At 32.5% G+C, this 24,238-nt stretch overlaps 2 protein-coding genes across 3 annotated transcripts in view; one reads left to right on the top strand and one right to left on the bottom strand.

Moving 5' to 3' along the window:
* Positions 1-2,211, bottom strand: part of LOC114336532 (centrosomal protein of 162 kDa) — a 132,672-nt gene extending 130,461 nt beyond the window's left edge. The window contains exon 1 of the mRNA XM_050645421.1: positions 1,469-2,211. Within this exon, the coding sequence (XP_050501378.1) occupies positions 1,469-2,053 (585 nt within the window). The 5' untranslated portion in view covers positions 2,054-2,211. The remainder of the gene's footprint in view (positions 1-1,468) is intronic.
* A 205-nt stretch (positions 2,212-2,416) lies between these two features.
* Positions 2,417-24,238, top strand: part of LOC114336534 (THO complex subunit 1) — a 58,168-nt gene continuing 36,346 nt past the window's right edge. The window contains exons 1-3 of one of the 2 annotated variants that reach the window (XM_028286907.2): positions 2,417-2,597; positions 10,952-11,246; positions 22,239-22,615. In XM_028286907.2, the coding sequence (XP_028142708.2) occupies positions 2,559-2,597; positions 10,952-11,246; positions 22,239-22,615 (711 nt within the window). In that variant the 5' untranslated portion in view covers positions 2,417-2,558. Of the gene's footprint in view, positions 2,598-2,646; positions 4,475-10,951; positions 11,247-22,238; positions 22,616-24,238 lie in introns of those variants that run through there. The other variant, XM_050645422.1, reaches the window with a different exon arrangement.

Raw genomic sequence — 24,238 nt, 5'->3', positions numbered from 1 at the left:
CTGTAAAAAAAATGGATGTGACTACTACTCCACCATACAATTTTTCGCTACGTAAATGTGTCAAAAATTTTTTGTGATGTTATTCTTTTTCTTATAATACCTTATTTATTGGTAATAAATGTTACTTTTACTGCCGTAATTAATTATTTGATATAGATTAATAATACAAAAATAATGAGTAAGAAAAAAATGTAGTATTATGAATTTCTCCATGTTAAAGTTGCCGGAAGTAAATAGTAACAGGAATTTAAAAAATGTCGTTTATGTCAACTGCATTAAGTGACTTAAATAAAAGTAAACTTAATGAATTCAGATCATTTTGGTATCCAGATCATTTTCCAGACATTATCTGCAAATAAATGTACATTCGTAAAAATATACTAATCTGTAATTTTATACACAATGATTGAAAAGTCAGAGTAATATGTACACGTTTGGCAAACTCATAGACAGAAGTTAACCATATTGACAGATGATTACTTACAAATTTTATTGACTTATTTTAATTAAATAAATACTTACCAAACCAAAACTGCAATATACCTAATATCGAAATAGCTTTTAAAAGAACTGAGTTTATTCAAGTAAATACGACTGATTATTAAAATTTATAAACTCTACCGAACCTAACCCAGTTTCACTGTCAAAGTGACAGAAATTGAATCTGTCAGATTATAGTTGACCAGCACGATTACTCGAATAGTAGTTTATACAATCATTATCTCTACTGATGTTGAATGTTTTTCTAAGAATGACATTAGAAGTACAGAAGTAGTCAAGTGTGAGTTTAAATTTTCTACTAAATTAATATAACTACGTTGAACAATTGTATCGCCGTCTCACTCTGTCAATTATAAATATGTAACTGCGTATGTCTTGGATAACGTTTTTGCTTAGTAGACAACACTTAATAATCTATCTCTCTGGTTTGTTATTTATAGAAAAAGGCAGCAAATCCAAAATATGTGCTTGATATGATCGTTCATGGGTATTCTTTCATTTTTCCTGGTCTGTTTATTGGTAAAGACAGTATGTGCCATCCGCAAAGAACTTGTTAAAGGGGAGAAAACCTAGTCAGATACATAAAATCTCTTCTCTTAAGATATGACATATAGAGACGCCCACACTCATATATTGAGAATGATAACTATCTGGACAGCACTATGGCTTAAGTGTAGAGGAAGGCCTAGAAGAGCAATGAAAATTAAAGACTGGAAAGTTCAGTGGAAGGACAGGAAAAAATGGAAGAGTCAGCAGCAAAGGCAAGCAACAAAAGTAGCAAAGGCACACAGCAAGCTATAAATGACAGAGGAGTAATCCACCTTACCCAAGAATAGGATTTTGAATGCCATTGTATTAGCTATAGTCCCTAGGGATTGTAATGCTTAATGAATGAGTGAATACTAATTAAACATTCTTGAATTTAATGTGTGAGGCACCTTAGTACATATAATAAATCATTTCTAACCTTATCCTTGTTTTCATCAATATTTTCCTTATTGAATGAAAAATCTAAATCCTTTAATTTGTTGGTGGTGGGAGACAAATTGGCAGATTCTATTTTACTCTCTTCAGAAAAGTCTTCAGTATAATCATCATCACTTTCACTAGCATTATCCATCTCGATTTCTTGAGGATCAGGATCCATTGGTAATGGACTAACACTTTTTGGTGTAGGTGTTGAATCTTTTGAAAGGTTGGATAGTAAATCAGATAGGTTTTGTGATGTTTTGCTTCTTTGGCTTAACTGCTCAAAGCTTTTGGAACTTTCCATGTATATTTTTTCAGCTTCTTTAATTAAATCGTCCACACTTCGTTCGCCAATTGATTTTTCATAAGGCCCCAAGGGACTTTGAGCAGCTACCCTATTTATCTCTTCTATAATACTTCCAACATCTACATCAGAGTCTACATTACTATTTTTATCATCGAACAGATTATTCGTTGAAGGAGGCAGCTCTAATTTAGGAATTATAGTAGTATTTTCATCTTTATCTGGAAGACTGCTAGGGGCTGATTTTAACCACCAGAAATTTTTATTTTTTGTTTCCATGTCGATATTGACTAATCCACACCTTTGGCGTTAGAGATAGCACTTCTTCAAAGACCTTGAGGGTAAATTATTGAATTAACAGCGATTAATATAGAAACTCTCACCCCAACTTTAAATTAGACGTTAGCATTTATTTATAAACAAATTTGACGTTTCTATGGAGCATTTCGCACGTTTAGTTTAGGCAACACCAATTACACTCGATTAATCGATTAGTTTAAGGCCCTCTATTTGACAGTTCGTCGGGGTTGCCACATCTACTACAACGCGCTGTTCAAATAAAGACGGCCATGGACGTCAATTCAATACTCCTTCAACAGAACATAAATGTATAAAACAATAAAAGAAGAAGAGTAGGCACACATAATCCAGAACATAACCACAATTATTGTTTTTATAAAGGTTTGGTTTGGCGTACTCCAGAAACAAGAATTTGATTTGTTTTATAACCAGTATTACACTGTAAGGAATGAAAACATAAACTTTATATAAAATATACATCAATATGAATTGCACATTTGATTCTTTACGTACAGAATTTAAGGCAAGTATTAAGTGATTTAAGATAAATTTTACTATGGTAAAATCAGGCAGTGTACACTGGAAACATGTTTAATCAAAACCCAGAAGAAATATTAAACAACTACTGTTTGGAAGCTATTTTCTTGTGGCATTTTAATATTATTTATCTTTTCAATTGAAAGTGAGTGTAGATAGACGCCCCTTAGTTGTGTGCTGGACAGGTACCCCAAGTGTGTCTAAATAGAAAGTGTGTGCTCAGTGCTTCTTGTTTTATCAATTATTAAATATTTCAGTTAACAGAGCCAAATTAAACGCGGTTAGAGATGGAGTTTCAATATTATGTATAAATTTAATTGGCAAAATCAAGAAGTAGGTAATTTTGTTCAAGCTTATGTTTAAATCAGTGCAAAAGCTCCAAATTCCATTAGCCGAATGTATTGTTACTGTTAGAGGTGTATCAGAAAAAGGTATAAATCATTTAATGCAAAACATAAACAACAACAAGTATAAGAAATGCTATTGAAAGTTCATCATTTGAAATCTCTGAAGAAGACTAGAAAAAAAACTAGGCTACTAAAAGTGATATCGATAGTGAATTTGAGTTAAGGAGAGCCGTTTTAAATACATGTACTCTAAATTCAGTTATACCACGGATGCTAAATATTTTGAGGAAAGAAGCTGGTTACTAGAATTGTTCATCGAATTTAATGGTTTCCACTACATAAAAAATTAATAGGAATCTTTTAAACAGTAAAAATTGAATAGGAAGTAAACAGTCATAATTACCTGTAACAAGAGTATACATCCTATTGTCATGTTTTCGTTTTGTGACTATCACGATATTTAATTATGTATGATAAAGCTAACTGTGACATTAATAGGACTGTTATGATATTTATGTTGAATGCTATCCTGAACAATGATATCATAATGCCTGAAGTTTTGTGGATGTGTCCCAAAGGTTATTAGAGACAGGTTGTGTGGTACCTAAAAAACTAGTAGTAGAATACGAAGTAACCATAGAATAAATGTAGAAGATGTGATTTTGGATATAGTCAGTAATAATCCAAGAATAAGTACCCAATCTGTGGCTAGAATGGTTGTCATTTATAGAAACATTGTTCATAAGACATACAGAACAACTATTACTTTCTTAATTAACTATTTTTAATGGGAAATAAGCCACAATTACCATTAACAACAAGTACAAGATTTACACCAAGGTGATTAACCTCGAAGATTAAGATTTTGTAGATGGTTTCAAAACAAAATCGCCAGAGAACAAAAATTTTGGTGCAAAGTGTTTTGTGCTGTGCAGATGAAGCTTTTTTTATGAGAAATGGTGTGTTTTACGTTCACAATTGCTATATGTGGAATGGAAAAAACATGTATGCCATACATAGGACAAATTTTCAAAAAAAAATTAATATGAATTTATTGGTTGGGATTATTGGTAACTATCTGATTGGACCATACAAACTTCCTAGAAGACTCAATGGAGAAATCTACTCAAATTTTTTGCAACATGTTCTACCAATACTTCTTGAAGGTGTACCTTTACAAATATGCTGTGAAATTTGGTGTCTTTATGATGGGACCCCATCACATTTTACCAAACATTAAAAATTTCCTCAGCATCACTTATCCTCGTGTTTGGATTGGTAGAAATGGACACATTCTGTGGCCACCCAGAACGCTGGAATGCAATGTTAATGGATTTTTATTTTTGGGGACATCTAACATCATTAGTATATTACGACCAGGATGAAATTGAAATAGAAGTTTAATTGGGACAACGAATTTTTGATGCTGCTGAAATAATTCAACACAATTTACATAGTTATGATATTAAGAATAATTGAATTGGTTGAATAAATGCATGTATGAGTGCAGATAGAGGTGACTTTAAACATTTATTGTAATAAAAATTTTTCATGTAAGTTAAAACAGTATACAGTCGAACCTCAATAAGTCGGATTAATGGTTATCCAGATCCGGGTTAGCCGGAGAATATGGTAAAAATTAATAAAATACGCTATATTTACAGATTAACTCCATTATAATTCCAAAAACATGGAATACATATGCACAATACATCTAAATTACTTACAGTTGTATACAGTATTGTTCTTTATTGGTAAAAACTCAATCAAATTGAAAAAAAGTTTGTTTTTTCTGATGAAAATCAGTCCGGGTTATCTCGACTTCCAGGTTATCAGAGGCCGACTTATCAGGGTTCCACTGTACAAACCTTAATTATTAGATATTTTATAAAAACAAATGTGCTTCTTCTCTATCACTCTTAAATATCATTCTCAATATAAATATGGGCCATTCCACGAACATACGCCTGTTTTGGATTACTTCGACAACGAATATTTTACTGTGCAACATAAGAAGTACGAAAGTAAATGGCGCTAATAATTATTCCAATAAACAACAATGTAATTTGCAATTTATTTTTGTTCTTCTTATTTTGCACAGTAAAATATTCGTTGTCGAAGTAATCCAAAACAGGCGTATGTTCGTGGAATAGGGTATAGACAATAATATACTTAACAGTCAATAATTCATGATAGCTAATTCACAGTAATCATAGTATAACAAGGAGTGCAATGTTGCTGACTATTAAGGGTGTCCCCGAAAATAGTGCGTTCCTTTAAGGTATGGATAAAATACACAATGTAGAACAAAAAAGTCCTATAAAAATTTTTTCTAAAGTTAACCGTTTCCAAAAAAAAAAATTACATTGTTCGCCATATAAGTGAATTTTTATTTTCATAAATTCGAATGACATGGCAACGTGGTGTAGAAGAACTTGTTGTAACATTGGAAATTTAACCTAATCAAACCCCTGTTTATTTACTATTAGATGTGATTTTTGGGGTTGTTGACAATGCACCTATCTGCAAAATAGTTATTTCTTGCTTTAATAATGTGACTAGATGCCAGATGTGGATATGGGTTTGGTTGACATTTTCATTATTTTACCTACCGGATACAACTGATCTACAAACCTACTATTTTTAATTGCACGTTGTTGTCAGACTTCAATTTTGCATATCAAAATGTATTTTGGTTTTTTAATCAAACGGCGGAATTTAGAAAAAAATGTTATAAGACTTTTTTGCTCTAAATTGTGCCTTATACCTATACCTTTAAGGAACGCACTATTTTCGGGGACACCCTACCCTGTATTTGCTTTTCTGTAGACAATAATCAAATGGATTAAAATCAAAATTGTTTTTTTGAAGACTTCTAGCTAAATTCACAAACATCAGTATTACTTACGAGTGTATGTTTATTGATGTGGACCTAACCAGTACCACATAGTGTACATTGATAATGTCTTATTATAATTGAGTGTCCACCAGGTTTTGCGTGGTTAAAGTTAAATACAGGGGAGTTGACTTATGCAATAAGAATGGTGAATGTTGATCCTTGTGGCAGTCCTTTCTTGAGTTTCATAGGATTGACAATTTCTGATCTCATGATCACTTGTAATATTTTGTCATATTTCATATATCTAACTGTGAATTTGCAAGCAACTGTGCATAATATTTTAATATATTATTTATTATTCCTTCTCTCCACAATATGTGGAACACTGCTGAGAGATCTTAACCTTATTTCCACAATTGAATCAGTGTTTTTTGAAAGGGCCCAAGTGACCAAAACTAAACTTTCGGGAAATTGAAAAAACTTTTCATTAAAAGGGCGCATGTGATTGCATCAAATGGGCCATTTTAAAACAAACCAAATATTTCAAACAAAGTTTTGGCACAGAAAGTAGCGTTGAACAGCTGCCCTTTTAAAAGAAACTGATAGCTCCAATAACAATGAACCAAAAACTGCATTAAAATAAAAATGAAGAAAAATCACTCTCTTGTTCTTCTTCTACACTCACCGGCACAAAATTCCGCTACCCAAAATTTTTAATTAAGTTTGACAATTTAACTCTATTTCTTGTGCTCCGATTTTCAAGATTCCTGCAACAGTTTGTAGATATGTACATGTATTGATTTCGTTTTGTATTATTCCGGTAACAAAAAAATTTTGCTTGCATGGCATTATACAGGGGTGAATGAGAGAGTTGTATTTTCTCCAGAACTTTAAAAAATTCTGGGAAAAAATGGAGGAGCTGATTTTGTTTCATAGTCCTGTTATGTGTCATCCTGTGATTGTTTTTGAATTACCCGATTATATCTTTTCTTGTAAGAGATATAACATTTTTTGTAAATAAAAACACTGATTGACTCATAAAATAGAGGTTGGATTGATAAGATAAGAATGGCCTGCATGCAGCCCAGATCTCAATCCTAGTGAGCATTTATGCGATAAATAAAAAAAAAAGCTATTCGCCGTCATCCTACGCCTCCAGAAAATCTGGTACAGTTATGGCCCTGGTAGAGGTGCCTATATCGGGCTATTCCCCAGGCAAGGATAACACATATTTATTCGATGCCAAACAGATTGCGAGTAGTCGTTGCTGCAGGAGGCGCTATTGAATTGTTTTGTTGTTAATTTTAGTGCATTTGATATTTTTAATTAAATAAACCTTCAAAGCAATGTTTTTATTTACAGCTCTTACATGAAAAGAGATATTCGGATAATTCAAAAAACAAAACCTTAGTGATACCTCTAGGATAATACAAAAGTAGTATGACACAAAATCAGCCATCCAATTTTTCCACAGAATTTTTTAAATTAAGAGAAAATACAACGCTTCCATTCACCCCCGTATAATTCCATCTAAGCAAAAAAATTTTGTTGCCGGAATAAGGGACCGTTCAAGTATTACGTAACGCAGGTTGGGGGTGGGAGGGGTCAAAAATATTCAAAAATTGCGTTACGCAATAGTTAAACTTTAAAGTGCAGTTATGCCACCACCGCAATTTTTATATATATAATTTTTGTTCTTAGTCAGAGCTCTGGATTAAATTCCAATTTAAATAGGTAATGATAAATGATACCGTGCATTTAGAGTTCAATTTTTAGAATCGCAAGCCAAAAATAAAAACGCACAGCACAATAATTATTACAGTCAATATCTGTGTGTCACCATAATTCAGTTTGATTCAAATTCGAACATTGATTGTGTCACTTAGTCGTTTGATCAATTAAGTTTTGAAAAATGGACCCTTCCACATCTGGAGCATCTAAAAGAAAATGTGTGGTTTTGTCAATTAAAAAAAAATAGAAATTATTGCAGAATTAAAGAAAGGTGTTACTGCAGTCACATTGAGCAAAAAGTATGATGTTCCGAGAATTTTTATTTTTTTATGTTCTGTTAACCGTCTTTTCGATTATCCGTCATACCCTTGGTCCGGTGCCCTGACGGATAATCGAGGTTCCACTGTACCTACAAACTGATGCAAGAATCTTGAAAAATCGGAGTACAAATAATAGCCCAGTAAATGACCATTTTTGAGTGTAATTTTGAGGGGCAACTCAGAATTGCATGAGAATTTGGGTTTAGGTTCTACTTACCCTCAACTTCAAAGTTGAATTTGTGCCGTTGCTTTTACTTGGGGGGTGACAGTCACCCCTTCTCGGGGTTGAAAAAAAAATACGTTCAATATAAGCCCGGAAATAGAAAACGTGTGTTTAAAATAACCACGGAAATGGAGAAATTAACCGAACATAAGCAACTTTCGTTCTATAGAATTTTTTATGTAAGTTAATACTTTTCGAGTTATTTGCAAGTGAAAATGTTTATTTTTCGACAATAAAACTACGTTTTCAGACGGTTTTGCGCCAATTACTCAAAAAGTAAATATTCTATCGAAAAAAATATTCTTAGCAAAAGTGTAGCTTATAAAAAAACCAAAAAAATGGTGTCTAGTCAGTCTAAATCAGTAGTCTATAGACCAAGTAAAAGCAAAGTTGTAGCTCATGAAAAATACGTTCTTATTCGCCTAATTCCAAATTGAATATTTCAACGTAAAATCACCGAATAATTAAGCAATTTTCGGGAAAGACTTATTAACATTTTTTAAATTGTTTAGAAAAAACTTTTATTTTTTACAAAAGTTTCTAGCACCAAAAATAAATGAGTTACTCTGAAAATGAAGTTGGCATCTTTTTTGGAAAAAAATTGTGAAAATCTCCCTTTAGTTTATAACCCTAAATAAAATTAATCGTTACCGCTTTACCATTTAGTTTAAATGTATGTGTATTGTTTATATGATCTGTAAGTTTGACGGGTTTGAAGTGCTTATTGTTGAAAAAATTTAGTTTTGTATTAAAAAAAAATTCAAAAAGTTTTGTAGAAATTTCTTCTTTTCAAAATAACTTAAAAAGTATTAGTAATACGAAAAAACTCAAAGAGTAAAAAAATGTAGGTTTTGCTACTGTAGTTATAAACATGCTGCTTTCATTTTGTTTTTCTATAAGAAAAAAAATTGTTAAATTTGTTATTTGGGGAGCTAAACACGGGGAAATTTTCATGAATTTTTTTTTTAAATGGTGGCCAACTTTATTTTGAGCGTAACTCGCTTATTTGCTAGAAACTTTTGTAAACAATTAAAATAAATCTTTATTTAAACACGTCAAAAAAGTTTTATTGGGTTTTTCCCGAATAGTGCTTCATTTTTTGGTTATTTCACGATGAAATAAATATTCGATTTGGAATTGGACGAATAAAAACGTATTTTTATGAGCTGCAAATTTGCTTCTGCTGGATTTATAGACTTCACGAAGTCACAACTCTTTTCGTTTTTTTTTCTAAGCTACATTTTTGCTAACAATATTTTTTCCATAAAACATTTACTTTTTGAGTTTTTGCGAAAAACCTTCTGAAAAAGTAGATTTTTTTGTCGAAAAATAAACATTTTCAATCGCAAATAACTCGAAAAGTATTGACTTACATAAAAAATTCTATAGAACGAAAGTTGCCTAAAATCAGTCAGTTTATCTATTTCCGGGCTTATCTTGAACGTATTTTTTTTCACCCCCGAGAAGGGGTGACTGTCACCCCCCAAGTAAAAGCAACAATTTCAACTTTGAAGTTTAGGGTAAGTAGAACCTAAATCCAAATTTTCATGTAATTCGAAGTTGCTCCTGAAAAATTCCCGTTCATTTACTGGGGGCTATTCGCGGTGTGCAAGTACTTGGAAGGGAAACGAGAAACGACCGTGCGCGAGTCGCGGAGAAATATTGCAACTATCTTAAATAATTCATATTGTCAATTGAAATTGTCAAATTGACGTATATTTCATACCTTCTGTCATTGAAGCAGAAAAATTATATATTGCTCCACAATATTGATATGGTATGCAATTATTATATAAAGGTAAATTTAATTAATTGTATTTTGAGTGCAGTACTGCATTTTAATAACTAATTTTATTTACTACATACAATTGTTCACGTTTTCATAACATAACCTGAATCTTATTTTTTCTTCTTACTATTTTTTTGGACTATGGCCTTGACAATTATCCAGTACCCAGGACTAATATAATTGGCCAATATAATTAAACGTGCGAATAAAAGTACAGAGCGAAGAAATAGGGGTCGCTTTGCCGAACTTGCACGGTCCCAATAATAAAGTTATAGATTGTCAAACAATCAAAAATTTTGGGTGGCGGACTTTTGTGCCGGTGAGTGTATACTAGCAACATCGATTTTAAATATTACTGTCGCTTATCATATATTCTATTAAAATATGAATTTCCATTGTTTTAATTATTATGTGTTGTCACTCTGGTTTTTAAGACAAAATTGTAATATAACTGTACTTAATAAGAATAGGTATAATAGACCTGGATCATGCGTACCAAAAAAAGTTGATTAAAAGCAAGCTGAAAAATTGTTAATAGCTTAACGGTTTCTAGTCTGACAAACTTTGATGTACGGGAACACTGGAACAGGGGAAGTTTTAATTGTGGAATAGTTTAAAAATATGGAACGTCAGATTACGAAAACTTCCCATGTATTTTGTCGGACAGAACATCGAATTGATTTGTTACCCTTTCATTAAACTCTCATGCAAAAATCAGACTGCTATTACTAACGAACATGATTCCTGTCATTTGATATGTTCTTAGTGTTCCACTCATTAAAATGCCCAGTTGGTGATAAACACTAAGTAGTCTGATTTTTACATGAGAGTTTAATAAAATGGTAACAAATCAATTGGAAGTTCTGTCCGACAAAATACATGGAACGTTTTCGTAGTCTCACGTTCCAAATTTTTAACCTGTTCCACAATTAAAACTACCCCTGTTCCAGTGTTCCCATACTTCAAAGTTTGTCCGACTAGACACTGTTAAGCTATTAACAAATTTTCAGCTTTCTATTAATTAACTTTTTTTTTGGTACGCGGGGTCCAGGTCTATAAGGAACATTGTTACAATATAAAAGTTTTTTTAGGATGTACTACAAAAATCGTTTAAAACTAAAAATGTCGAAATGGTGGAGCAAAAATTGAAATCTATGAACAAAACTGAAAGTGATTTGAAATCTCCTCTGGATCAAACTCTTAGAGATATATTGCTGAACCTTATGGATGAACAATGCGATGTTTCAGTTCTGACAGATTATGTAGATTTTTCAATAGTACTTTGTAGGAAGGGATTGAGTTCACCGACAATACCTGTTGTTCTTCTAGGGGACATATTTGAAACTCTAACATTGGATATTTGTGAGAATATGTTTGGTTTTGTAGGTAAGGTATTGCGTTTTTAATATCATTTACTCTATAAATAAACAAAAAAAAATCATGAAGGCATGTACACAGCTATAAGAGAAGAAATACATAAAAGACCAAAATTTCAAAGTATCTAGTTTATTTTTATGAATGAAAATAAATCGCAATTGCATTTTTAGGATTATAACTAAACAATGAAAATGATTATATCAATCAATAAAGATTATTATTTATATGCAACATTTCGCACCTCCGCTCAAATAGTGTCACAACTCAAAAAAAAATAAAAACGGTTTTATTGCACCAACAGTTTAATAAAACTACAAAATCTTATCTCAAAAAGTGTTACGTTTATAATTCAAATATTTGTCGTTGGATGACACTAGACTAGAGTCATTATATGATTAACCAAAATCAATGGTGCACTGAACGAAAACAGTGTCACATATCGACTTGTGCAAGGCATTTGTTCATCTAAGATGTGTATAAAGCGTCGTTTGTCGAGTTAAGACAGTATATGTGATTACTGTATTCAAAGCAATCTGCGTATGTGCTCAAGAAAAGTGACACAATTATCACTTATTTATCTTTCTGTTTGCAGTATATTTGTTTAGTTTTGTTAATTGTATTTAAAGTTACATCATTAAAAAGTGTAAGTCTGATTGATAATGATATTATATTCTGTATTGCAAGAGCCACTTTTGATAAATATTATTTCGTAAACTTTTCATTATTTTATCTGTATAGTGTCACAACTTAAAAAAAATATTTTTTTAAATATATTTAGCAGAATTAATACACTATTTTGTAGAGCTTCAAAAACCTTTGTAACTGACTAAAATACACACCCAAACTTATATGGAATCATCTGATATTTCTTATTATTTCGCGCGAATTTAAAAAAAAACAAACACACGAAGTCAAAACAATATTTATTTTAAATCAATTTAATAACAAATACATACCAATTAAATAAAACAATAAAGTATTTAACAAACAAATTGAAACTACTTGTTTTAAAGTCAATAGCATAAAAAATTTAATAATGTTTAAATTATTTTTATTTTTTTTTTTTGTTTTTTTTTTGGCATTCAGTGTTGTCACCTCTAGTCCGTATGCAAGCTTGTTTGCATGGGCAAGCTCCTAATCAAATTATCAACATTTTTTTGTGGTAGGTTGCTTCATTCTTCAAGACTAGCTTGTACAAGCCTTGCGGTGTTTTGTGGATTATATGAGCGAGCTCTAATTTTTCTTTTAAGCATATCCCACAAATACTCTATAGGGTTAAGCTCGGGTGAGCAAGAAGGCCACTCCAAACAAATGATACCTTCTGCTTTCATGATATCTCTAGTCACTCTAATGGTATGTGGAGCTCCATTATCATGCATGAAAATTAAATTTTCTCCTGTTGCACCTCTCCAGAGTGTAACTACAGGTTATCAACATACCTGTGAGCAGTTAAAGTTTATTGGATGAGAATTATAGGAGTTTTTTTACGGATCACAATTCCTCTCCAGAACATTACACTTCCCCTTGTATATTTGTGAACAGATCTGACAGTTTTTGTTCTTGCTTATCTTCCTCGACCTCTAAGTACACGATTTCGTGGGTCATCTGATTTTACACAAATCCTGATTTTTTCTGAAAATAGCACATTTTGTCAATTCCCAATATTCCAGTTTTGGTGGTGAAGACACCAATTTAGGCGATCAATCTTATGCTGCCTGGATTACTCGAGAACTCATAACTGTCTCCTGCTGTATACTTCTTGATACGAACTCTTCGTGTTACCGTTTCAACTGAAACAGTTACACCTGTAGCTTCCAAAAGCTGCCTTTGGAGCTGAAGGTGAGAAATGGGTAGGTGTCTTCCAGCTGATTGGACAATTAAACGATCGTGGCGAGCCATTATTACTCTTTGGCGCCCTGCTTTACGCAGGTTTTTTTACAGAACGCCTTGTATTACGCTTAGCTCCACAGCTATGTCCCTCTGAGAACATTACTTGATCTACAAGACCAATAATCTTTCCCATTGTAAGTTCTATAACCCCACATGAGGCATATTTTCGTTTTTTAACGCAAAAGTTAGTTTATTTATTTTCGTTCAATTTGCAACTCAAGCAAATAACGTATACCGTGCCGAGCTGTACTATCTGATTGTCTTATCGATTGGTTTATTTTCAATAAAAACCCTTATTCTTCTCAACAATAACAAGTTTTTTCAAAAGAAATAAATATTGCTTTGAAGTACATGGTGATGCCATATAAGTTTGGGTGTGTGTAGTTATTATACTAATTTTAATAGTTTTTGAATTACTTAAACCCGAAAAAGTTCTAGCATAAATTTTAAACATTGTTTTCTCGATACTTTGCTTGCTTTTTCGACTTATGACACTGTAAGGAAAATCTGAAGAGTTGGTGCTCAAATAACCCTTATGGTCCTTATTTAAATAATTACGACTTCATCTGCTAATAATATACTTTATTTACTAGTCTTCGAACTTTTAATACAAACAATAATATTAAATCAGCCTGCCCCAAGGCATGTCGCAATTCTACGTACAATAAATATAATCATAATCATGTGTGTTGTCGTCTATTTTATATTATTGTTAACTCACAAAAAAAATAAATCAAGCAAAAACTAAAATATCTAACCAACGAATCTCTAGATATAAATGGGAATATAACTCTGGATAACAATAATATTGGGACCGTGCAAGTTCGGCAAAGCGACCTCTATTTCTACGCTCTGTACTTTTATTCGCACTTTTAATTATTCGCGGTGTGCAAGTACTTGGAAGGGAAATGAGAAACGACCGTGCGCGAGTCGCGGAGAATATTGCAGCTATCTTAAATAATTCATATTGTCAATTGAAATTGTCAAATTGATGTATATTTCATACCTTCTGTCATTGAAGCAGAAAAATTATATATTGCTCCACAATATTGATATGATATGCAATTATTATATAAAGGTAAATTTAATTAATTGTATTTTGCTTGCAGTACTGCATTTTAATAACTAATTTTATTTACTACATACAATTGTTTACGTTTGCATAGCATAACCTGCATCTTATTTTTTCTTCTTATTATTTTTTTGGATTATGGCCTTGACAATTATCCAGCAACCAGGACTAATATAATTGGCCAATATAATTAAAAGTGCGAATAAAAGTACAGAGCGTAGAAATAGAGGTCGCTTTGCCGAACTTGCACGGTCCCAATATTGGCCAATTATATTAGTCCTGGTTGCTGGATAATTGTCAAGGCCATAGTCCAAAAAAATAATAAGAAGAAAAAATAAGATGCAGGTTATGTTATACAAACGTAAACGATTGTATGTAGTAAATAAAATTAGTTATTAAAATGCAGTACTGCAAGCAAAATACAATTAATCAAATTTACCTTTATATAATAATTGCATATCATATCAATATTGTGGAGCAATATATAATTTTTCTGTTTCAATGACAGAAGGTATGAAATATACGTCAATTTGACAATTTCAATTGACAATATGAATTATTTAAGATAGTTGCAATATTTCTCCGCGACTCGCGCACGGTCGTTTCTCGTTTCCCTTCCAAGTACTTGCACACCGCGAATAGAAAAAGTTGAGTTGTATATATCATCATCATCATCAGTAGCTCGATAACCCTTTTTGGGTCCTGGCTTATTCTAGGATTTTCCGCCATTATGTTCTGTTCCTTGCTTTGTTCTTCGAATTGGTAATCTCAAGTGTTTTCAGATCTTGTTCCATGTATCTAAGTTTGGGTCTTCCCTTTGACCTTCTCCCTACTGGTGTCTACCTCATGATATGTTTTGGTGTTTCAGTCTCCAACATCTGTTCAACATGGCCCATCCAGCGCAGACGCACGATCTTTATGGATGTTATGATGTCGGGTTCGTTGTAAGCTGCATATAGTTCAAAATTATATCTTCTGCGCCATACGTCATTTTCTTTCACCCCCTTATATATGAAGAGTACAGGGGGAAAACAAAGAATGTCACATTTTATATCTATTGAGATAAACACCAGTAAAGGTTTAACTCTTACCATTGATTATAAACTTACCCATAGATAGCTCACCTCCTGGTAACCGAAAGACGTATCGGCAACTAGATGGCGCTACTCGAAAACCGTATCGAGATTTCTCAGTCGCTGTCTGACTTGCGAGTAGTTAACAGTGGCGTCAGAGCCGAACTTACCCTATAGGTGTATTACCTTCTATTAGCTGCGTATTGTGCTGTGATAAGTTAAAGCGGAATTTAAGACAACAACCACAAATTTAGAAACGTGTGCTGTTACATGTGCATGTTACTGGTTATATTTACTATAAGATTATAAAGAATTTGAATTGGATTAAATGCCATGAAGATTTGCAAGACACTAAAACTCTATTACAGAAATACGAATTAATTTCTATTTAAAAAATGCATTCTTGATAAAAACCTGCATATTTTAAAACTCAAAATGAAAGAATTAGATGTCCTCGGCTATTTATATTTTGGAAATTCCCTGTCATTTTATCAATATTATTCATTTAAACGTTGACAACTAGTGGTGTTTTGTCAAAGAAAAATATAATCCATTGTATTTGGTACACATCACTATCTGCTTTTAATAACCTCTTTGAAGTAATTCCATCAGAAAGGTCCTCAGAAATTGTTAAATGAAATAATAATAATAATATCGTAGGGCATTTTTGCCGGAGAGATCCTTTCGGATTGTTCCGGCGCCATTTACATCTTTAACCTGTTTCAAGTAACTATTGTCGATGTACATACACTAGCCCAGGGGGACCGACGGCTTAACGTGCTCTCCGAGGTACGGTGAAACGGCTCTTATCATTTTTAGTAATGAAAAATTGATTGTCGTTTGCAGGGCTTGAACCCGCGTGCTCTGGCGTATGATGCCAGTGATCATGCCGTTCACCGGCCGTATAGGTCTGGATCCCACATATGAAAAAAAAGTTGGATAATAGCAAGCTGAAAATTTGTTAATAGCTTAAGGGTGTCTAGTTGGGCAAACTTTGATATATGTGAACACTGGAACAAGGGAAGTTTTAATTGTGGGACAGGTTAAAAATTTGGAACGGTCAGACCACGAAAACGGCACATGTATTTTGTCCGACAGAACAGACTTAAACTCTCCGAACAGAGATTAAACTCTCATGCAAAAATCAGACTGCTATTTATCACCAAATGGGCGTTTTAATGAGTGGAACATGTAGAATTTGTCAAATGACAGGAATTATGACAGGTGATAAATAGCAGTCTGATTTTTGCATGAGAGTTTAATCTCTGATCGGAGAGTTTAAGTCTGTTCTGTCGGACAAAATAAATGTGCCGTTTTCGTTGTCTGACCGTTCCAAATTGTTAACCTGTTCCACAATTAAAACTGCCCCTGTTCCAGTGTTCCCATATATCAAAGTTTAACCGACTAGACACCCTTAAGCTATTAACAAATTTTCAGCTTGCTATTAATCAACTTTTTTTTCATACGCGGGATCCAGACCTAGTAGCTCTGTTCTGTTAAATGTAAAAAGTAAGCGATCGAACAGTAGATCCTATCGATTTCATTTCACCTCTATACTATTTCTTATTTTGTACAGAATATAATTGACTTCTATTTTACCATTTCTAGACAAATTGTCAATTTTTTGTAATACAATGTTAGGTACTCTCAGAAAAAATATATAGCTAATTTTTCTTTCCGGTAAATTAAAAATGCAGGTATTTGAGTACCTCTAATATACCTAGTACATATTCTAGTATTATTGTTTAGTTTTATAACATAACTGAACTTTTTTCTGAACGATGACGTTACTTTTATGTGACATTTCGAGCCATTACAAAATATGTAGGAGTAATTATTCCATTTACTCACGGGTTTTGCCCCTAATTTATATACGTTCAAAATAAGTCCGGTATTAAAATGAGTAATGCTAAGCAACTTTTGTTCTATAGAGGTTTTTCCACTAAGTCAAGAATTTTCGAATAATTTGCAAGTGAACATATTCATTTTTCAACAAAAAAAACACCTTTTTACACGGTTTTTCGCAAATAACTCAAAATGTAGGTAAGTATTTGATCGAAAAATTAAATATTGTTAACAAAAATATACCTATCTTATAAAAAAAGTGCAGAATGGTATGAAGTTATATATAATAAACGTATGAAGTTTGTAGACCCAGTAGAAACAGAGTTGTAGTTCAGGAAGAGTGGGTTCTAATTCGTCAAATTCCAAATCGAATATTTAAACGTGGAATAATTAAAAAATTAAGCACTTTTGGAGAAAAGTCGGTATCTTTTTAAAATGTTTAAAAAAAGCTTTATTTTTGTTTCTTTTTTAAGTTACTAGCATCAAAAGTAAGTAAGTTACGCTCAGAATAAAATGATTCTTTTTTTTTTGTAAAAAAAGATCGTAAAAATCACCCTTTAATTAGCGTCTAAAATTAAATTAATCGTCACCGCTTGATAAATTACTTTACGTATGTAGTGTTTCTATGATCTGTAAGTTTTGGAAAATTTTTAACAGCCATATTTTAACCTATTTTTGTCTTAAAAAAAAACAAAAAATATAAAATATTCAGAAAAGCAAAACCCCCTTTATAGTCTAAAAAATGCTTTTTTCAGAATTTCAAAAAATTGTTTTTTACTTTAAAACCAATTTTTTCAAAAATAGGCGCTTTGATTAGATGGAACTTACAGACAATATAAAAAATAAACAAGTTAAGTAAATTGTAAGGCCGTTTCGATTCATTTAATTTCGGATGCTAATTAGGGGATGATTTTCACGACTTCTGTACCAAAAATAAAAATAGGGGCCAAATTTATTTTGACCATATCTTGCTTACTTCGATGCTAGAAACTTAAACAAAAATAAAGATAAACTTTTTTTTTAAACACTAAAAAAAGTTGTAGTTTTTCCCGAAAAGTTCTTAATTTTTTGGTTATTTCACGTTGAAATATTCGATTTGGAATTTGACGAATAAGGGCCCACTTTTCAATACCTACTACTCTGTTTCTGCTGGATCTACAGACTTCATACTTATACCACTTTTTTACTTTTTTAAAAACTATAGGTATTTCTGCTACATATACCTTTTTTTTTCGATTAAATACTTACTTATTGAGTAATTTGCGAAAATCATATTTACCCGAAAATAACTCGAAAAGTATTGACTTATTGAAAAAACTCTATGGACCAAAAGTTGTTAGTAGGTATTAATCAGTTTATCCAATTCTGGACTTATCTTGAACGTATATTTTTTCACTCGCGAGAAGGAGTGATACTTAACCCCAGTGCAGAAGCACACAGTGGCACAATATCACTTTTTTCTTTGATATTTTAGCTATGTGTATACCAAATTTCATGCCAATAAAATGGATTCTTTAAAATTCGGAGGTTTTGCAATATTTTACCTTGAGTGAATGGGTTAGATCTGGAAAGAAATTCTGTATATCAACTTCAAATATTTTATTTCGCATTAGTTCTGAAAATTAATTTCTTTTACAAATTGCAAAAAATTATTTACATGTGAATTATCACTGCTAATTTTATTATGTATTTTCTATTTTGTTGTTTTTTTGTAGTGTATTAATAATTAAATCATTTTTAGGAAACCTCTTCACTATTTTTATTAATCAATATTTAGCGTTTTATCTGAAGTAAAATAGGAATTCCAAAATAGAGATTACAAGCTCGTTAAAATTATTTGTGAAAATGCTGAATACTACCCTTATATCGTTGTCTATTACGCCAGCCAAGCAACTCAAATTTATTTTTCAATCTTGGCAAAAATTTCAATAAATGTCGCCACCGTCCAGTCAGGTAGTACTTAGACTTGAGGGGCAAAGAGGTGTAAGTGGGCGGAGTTTAACACTGAATTCGGTTTTACCTTAAGGTGAGGTATCTATGTGTTTATTAATCAATGCTCTTACTTACTTACTTACTTAGTCCTAAGCCTTTCTACCTTTAGGTGTAAGGCTTAACTCTTATATCTAAAAACTACTTAAGAGATTCTTAGCAGAATTCTAGCACTCTACTTCTTATTCTATACTTCTATACTTCTTATTCTCTACTTCTTATTCTATAATATTAATATAATATTATAGAATTATTCTAATTATTCTATATTAACTTAATAATTTCATAATGCACCAACAAACTGCTAACATTCCTTATTTTTGTTCAGTGTCGTGCGGACAAATCTGATTCTTCGCTTGGATTCAAATTCTTAGAAAATTTATATAGACTGATATTTCTGTGTATTGTCCTGAATTGATAGCCTAGTCGATAGTACTCAATTTTTGCTACCACATGGCGAGAAAAACCAAAATTAATGAAAAAGTGACATTCCTTGCTTTTCCCCTGTATTCTTCATATGTGTCTATGAGTCGTATATATACTTGGGACAAAAAATAGAACTGTCAAAGCTTAACCTAAAGGCTGATTTAAATAGAAGATGTTCCTTAGCATGGGCAGCATTTGATCGATTACAAACAGTATTTAAATCAAACTTGCCAAACACTTTAAAGGCAAAAACATTCGATCAGTACGTGTTGCCAGTTCTGACATACGGAACCGAAACTTCGGCTTTTAACAATAGCATAATCCACAAACTTCAAGTGACTTAGAGAGGTATGGAACGGAGAATGCTCAACATTAAGCTCAGTGATCGCAAGTCCAATGAAGAGATAAGACGATCAAAAGTAACAGATGTTATCCAGAAGGTTGCCATGTTAAAATGGAACTGGACAGGACACATAGGAAGAATGGAAGACAACCGCTGGACAAAGCGAATTCTCGAGTGGCGACCAAGGGCAAGCAAAAGAAATAGAGGCAGACCTCAAACAAGCTGGACTGATGACATCAAGCGAATGGCTGGCCATCAATGGATGCAAAAAACAGCAAACAGATATGAATGGACACACCTAAGGGAGGCTTACATCCGACTATGGATGGAATAGCTGTTGATGAGGATGACTCACAACAACACGTCCATTGAGTTCACTACGGTCAATGTCAATCCAATCATACACATATTATAAGGTTATTTAGAATTAACTTAAAACTATTTTATACAGAGTATCCTAATATTACCACTGTTTGAGCGGAGCGGAGGTGCGATTTGATGATGAATATGCAATCTTTTTGGGTGCTTTTCATACTCATAATTATTTCAAAAAGAACTTGTGAGTTTCAAACTAAAGAGAAATTAACCGTCCACCTGACAATTATTAGCACACAATGTACCATTGTACGTTTGTAACAACCTCTATAAGAAGAAACATAAAGTCAAATGACCTGCAAGTAAACTGCAAAATCTGAGCTTGCTAAAAACTATAAGATGATGTTAGGAATACCTTTATTCCGCTAATACATACATGAGCAGCTTACCCATGCAAATCATAACTATTTGCACTCTTTACGTAGAGTAAAAACATTCAAATAACCAGGTAGACGGTTCGTCCCATAGTATAAAGAGGGACAGTAGAACCACTCTCCGAAAAATTGGAAGTAAAATCTGTAGTCGCGCATGGCGACCGCGCAATGTTCTTAGTCGCTTTTGCCCCACTCTCGCATTGCTAGTCGCATAGAAACGTACGGATTTTAACAGGGAAAACCCGCATCCACCACTGGTGAGTTACTAATTGCGTACTGCCGGTATTACTTCTTGAGATCAAAGCGCCGACAGAGGAGTGGTTTTACTGTGGAACCTCTATATACTGTGGTTCGTCCCTTTTCAGTTTGAGTCTCACCAAGTCACATCCTTCCTGACCATTGGGGAATCATGAAAGAGATCTATCCATATATGCAGGGGTGGCCAAGCTTCTTAATAGTCCGAGCCACTTTTCACAAGTTGAAGTTTTTCGCGAGCCGCAATAAAATACTTATTCAAAAAGTATCTATGTATAGAAGGTATTTACAATTTTTTTAACAGAACTTTTACTTACTGAAAACCGAAATACAATTACGAAATATTTAAACTTAATTACATTTTTGTTTTCCTTCTTTTGATAATTCTTTAGAATTTGGTGATTAATATGTGACTTCTCAGTAATTCTGTTAGATGCTGGTTAGGTAATATTGATCGGTGTTGGGATTTCACGAATTATAAAATGGAATAAAATGGTCCACACAAGTACGTTGTTCCTAATATGGAAATAATTCGACAAGCATTCTTTTTTAGGGTACCTTCTTGGATTCTGGTACAAATTTCCAAAATTCGGTATTCGGCGTCGACTTATAGTTTTATGTTCGAGCTTGATCTTCTTGCGTCTCTATTAATTTTAATTCTCCAGATGTTGTTTGGGTCATATATTGGTAATAATAAAAAATTCACCTTATGAACTATGTTCATTTCAAATGAATTCGGAAAAAATGAAGAGACGATTTAACATATTTTAAATCTTCAAATCTATTTTGGAGTTCGGTCAATATTCCTTCCGGCTTTTTTATATACCTACTCGTTAAGTTTTTCTAGTATAATATGGTAAAAATTTTTTTCTAAGTCAAGTGAAATGACTTAAATGCAAAATGTGTACCTAATACAAATTACAAATTACATCTGTAGCAAGAGTTATACAAAAATCGGTCTGGATTCGGTTGATTACTGACTTTTACATTGCGTCACGCTTATGTAATGTTCGTTAGCGCAGTTTTCGATGTTTCATATCATTCTTATCTTGGATGGAAATGGAATTTGTTACAAAGTCTTTCATGTTTGTTGTCAGTAAATTAAAAGACATTTTGAAACACATATTATGGAACGATAATAATTTTTTTAAATCATATCTAATACAAAATTGAAAAATAACTCGGGTACAATCGAGAGCCACAAGTAATCCTTCAAAGAGCCGCATGTGGCTCGCGAGCCGCAGTTTGGCCACCCTTGAATATATAGGTAGAATCTTTTTTGTAAAAATCAAATGCAAATTAATGGTTCGTATGTTGGCATTATTATTACAATTAATAATATTGATTACTTTGTTACAGAACAAAATGTTAATGTTTGGAAAGAGGAACTATTTTTCTCGTACTGCAAGAACAATCTTCTGCGTCTCTGTAATGATCTTTTAAGACGTCTTTCAAGAACCACAGCTACTGTATTCTGTGGAAAAATTCTGTTATTTCTTGCCAAGTTCTTTCCGTTTTCTGAAAGATCGGGATTGAATATAGTCAGCGAATTCAATTTGGAGAATGTGACAGAATATGGAACTGATCCTCCCGATGATGAAATTGCAGAGATTAAAATTGGAGAACAGAAGAATCTAATAGATTTTACTTTTTATTGCAAGTTTTGGCAACTACAAGATTTCTTTAGAAACCCTATTCAGTGTTACAATAAGGTGCAATGGAAACTGTTTAGTTCCGTAAGTATTTACATTACTAATCCCTAAAAATATATAATATTCATCTTTATGATGTAAAAATAGTATTTTTATCTGGTTCGTGAACCGATTTAAGAATTACATAAATTACGAGAGAATTACATAAATTGATCATTTAGAATCTTGTCTGTGTTCTTTATTTAATAATTCTCATAGAATTTCTTAAAATCTAGTATATGTTTTTAACTGTACAGTTGTGTCCACGAGTCTTTAGCCGTGCGTCATCATTTAAAGCATACGAAATAAGTCGGAAATTTACTAAAACGCAACAGCAAGTGACAGAAAGTGGGTATTACTCCGAGATCACGGGTTATAGTATAAAATTTGACGTTATCAAATAAATAGAATGTCAAATTTAAGTTTTGCTTTAAAATTTTGGAGCATAATTACAGCTACATTTGAAGTAGCTTAATAAATTATTTTATTATCATTGATTAATAAATAAATAAACAATTTATAAAAAAAATGCAATAACATATATTTTCTTTTTGTTATTTTATTCACTTTGGCGGAACATTAAACACAAGCATTCCTTAACTGTGTCAATGAGGTTAGCTTTGTACGTTGTCAAAATTAATCGCAAAATAACATAAACTTACCATAAAATTTCAAACTTCAATATAAAATTAGTTGGGAAAACAACTATTTGTATACTATAAAAAACTTCAAAATGCAAAAATTCGACAAAATAACAGCAAAAAATTACAACTGACAGCCACAAAAGTAAACAACCCAAAACGTCAGAAATTGTACTTAAAATATGTGAAAACATCCCCAATCGTCTTTTTTGTACCTATCTCTTTTCAATGTACTGAGTCTAGATCGTTCATAAAAATAGCATGTGTTTTTACTTAATAACAGGCGGTAGCTGGTTTGTCATTAGTTTCATGCGTGGAAGAGAATGATGCTAGTATATAGATAAAAAGTATGTGTTTTATCTCGCCAGGTTTAATGACGCACGGGTAAAGACTCGTGGACTCAAGTGTACTTTATATCTGTCTAATGAAATGTCAAAAGTTTTTGGGCACTTTAACCTTTCAAATTAGGCGAGGCAATGAAGCCACAGTATAATGCAAAAGAATCAGTAGGGTCACTCCGCGAAAATCCTTTGTTCACTATGTTCCATTTTGACGAAGGCGCATCAAAAATTTCAGTCCTTCGCGCGGATGAATGACAGCTAATGGCATCCTACGTTTGCCGTGATTGGTCGTTGTCGTGCGCATTCAAAATTTTGTCCCAGGAGTGGATTGCAAAATTGGAACTGTCAAAATGTGAGAGTGAGTTAACTGATTATTTATCATTCAACTGTGATGAAGCACTCAAAAGCACTAAACCTACCAATTTTTCGCAGCGAGGTAAAGAGCAACTTTTTGCATTCGATTCCGGAAAGTCTCAGAAAAGTTTGTAAACAAAATTCATAGTGGTAAAATGAAAATGGTATTTTTGCATAAGAAGAATGCATATTTCCACAGTGCATAGAAAATGAAAAATTTTGCAACTCAGAAAATATCGACAAAAATGAGTTCAGTTTTGATACTCGGGGGGCTTTCGAGGTAGATTAAGCCCGTCCATGAAGCTACTAAAAAGAAACCAGATGTAAACTTT

The sequence above is a fragment of the Diabrotica virgifera genome, chromosome 3 (assembly GCF_917563875.1).
Source record: "Diabrotica virgifera virgifera chromosome 3, PGI_DIABVI_V3a".
NCBI classification, from domain to species: Eukaryota; Metazoa; Arthropoda; class Insecta; order Coleoptera; family Chrysomelidae; genus Diabrotica; species Diabrotica virgifera.
Note: the sequence above shows the minus strand (reverse complement) of the source record. Positions and strands in the feature narration are given on the sequence as shown.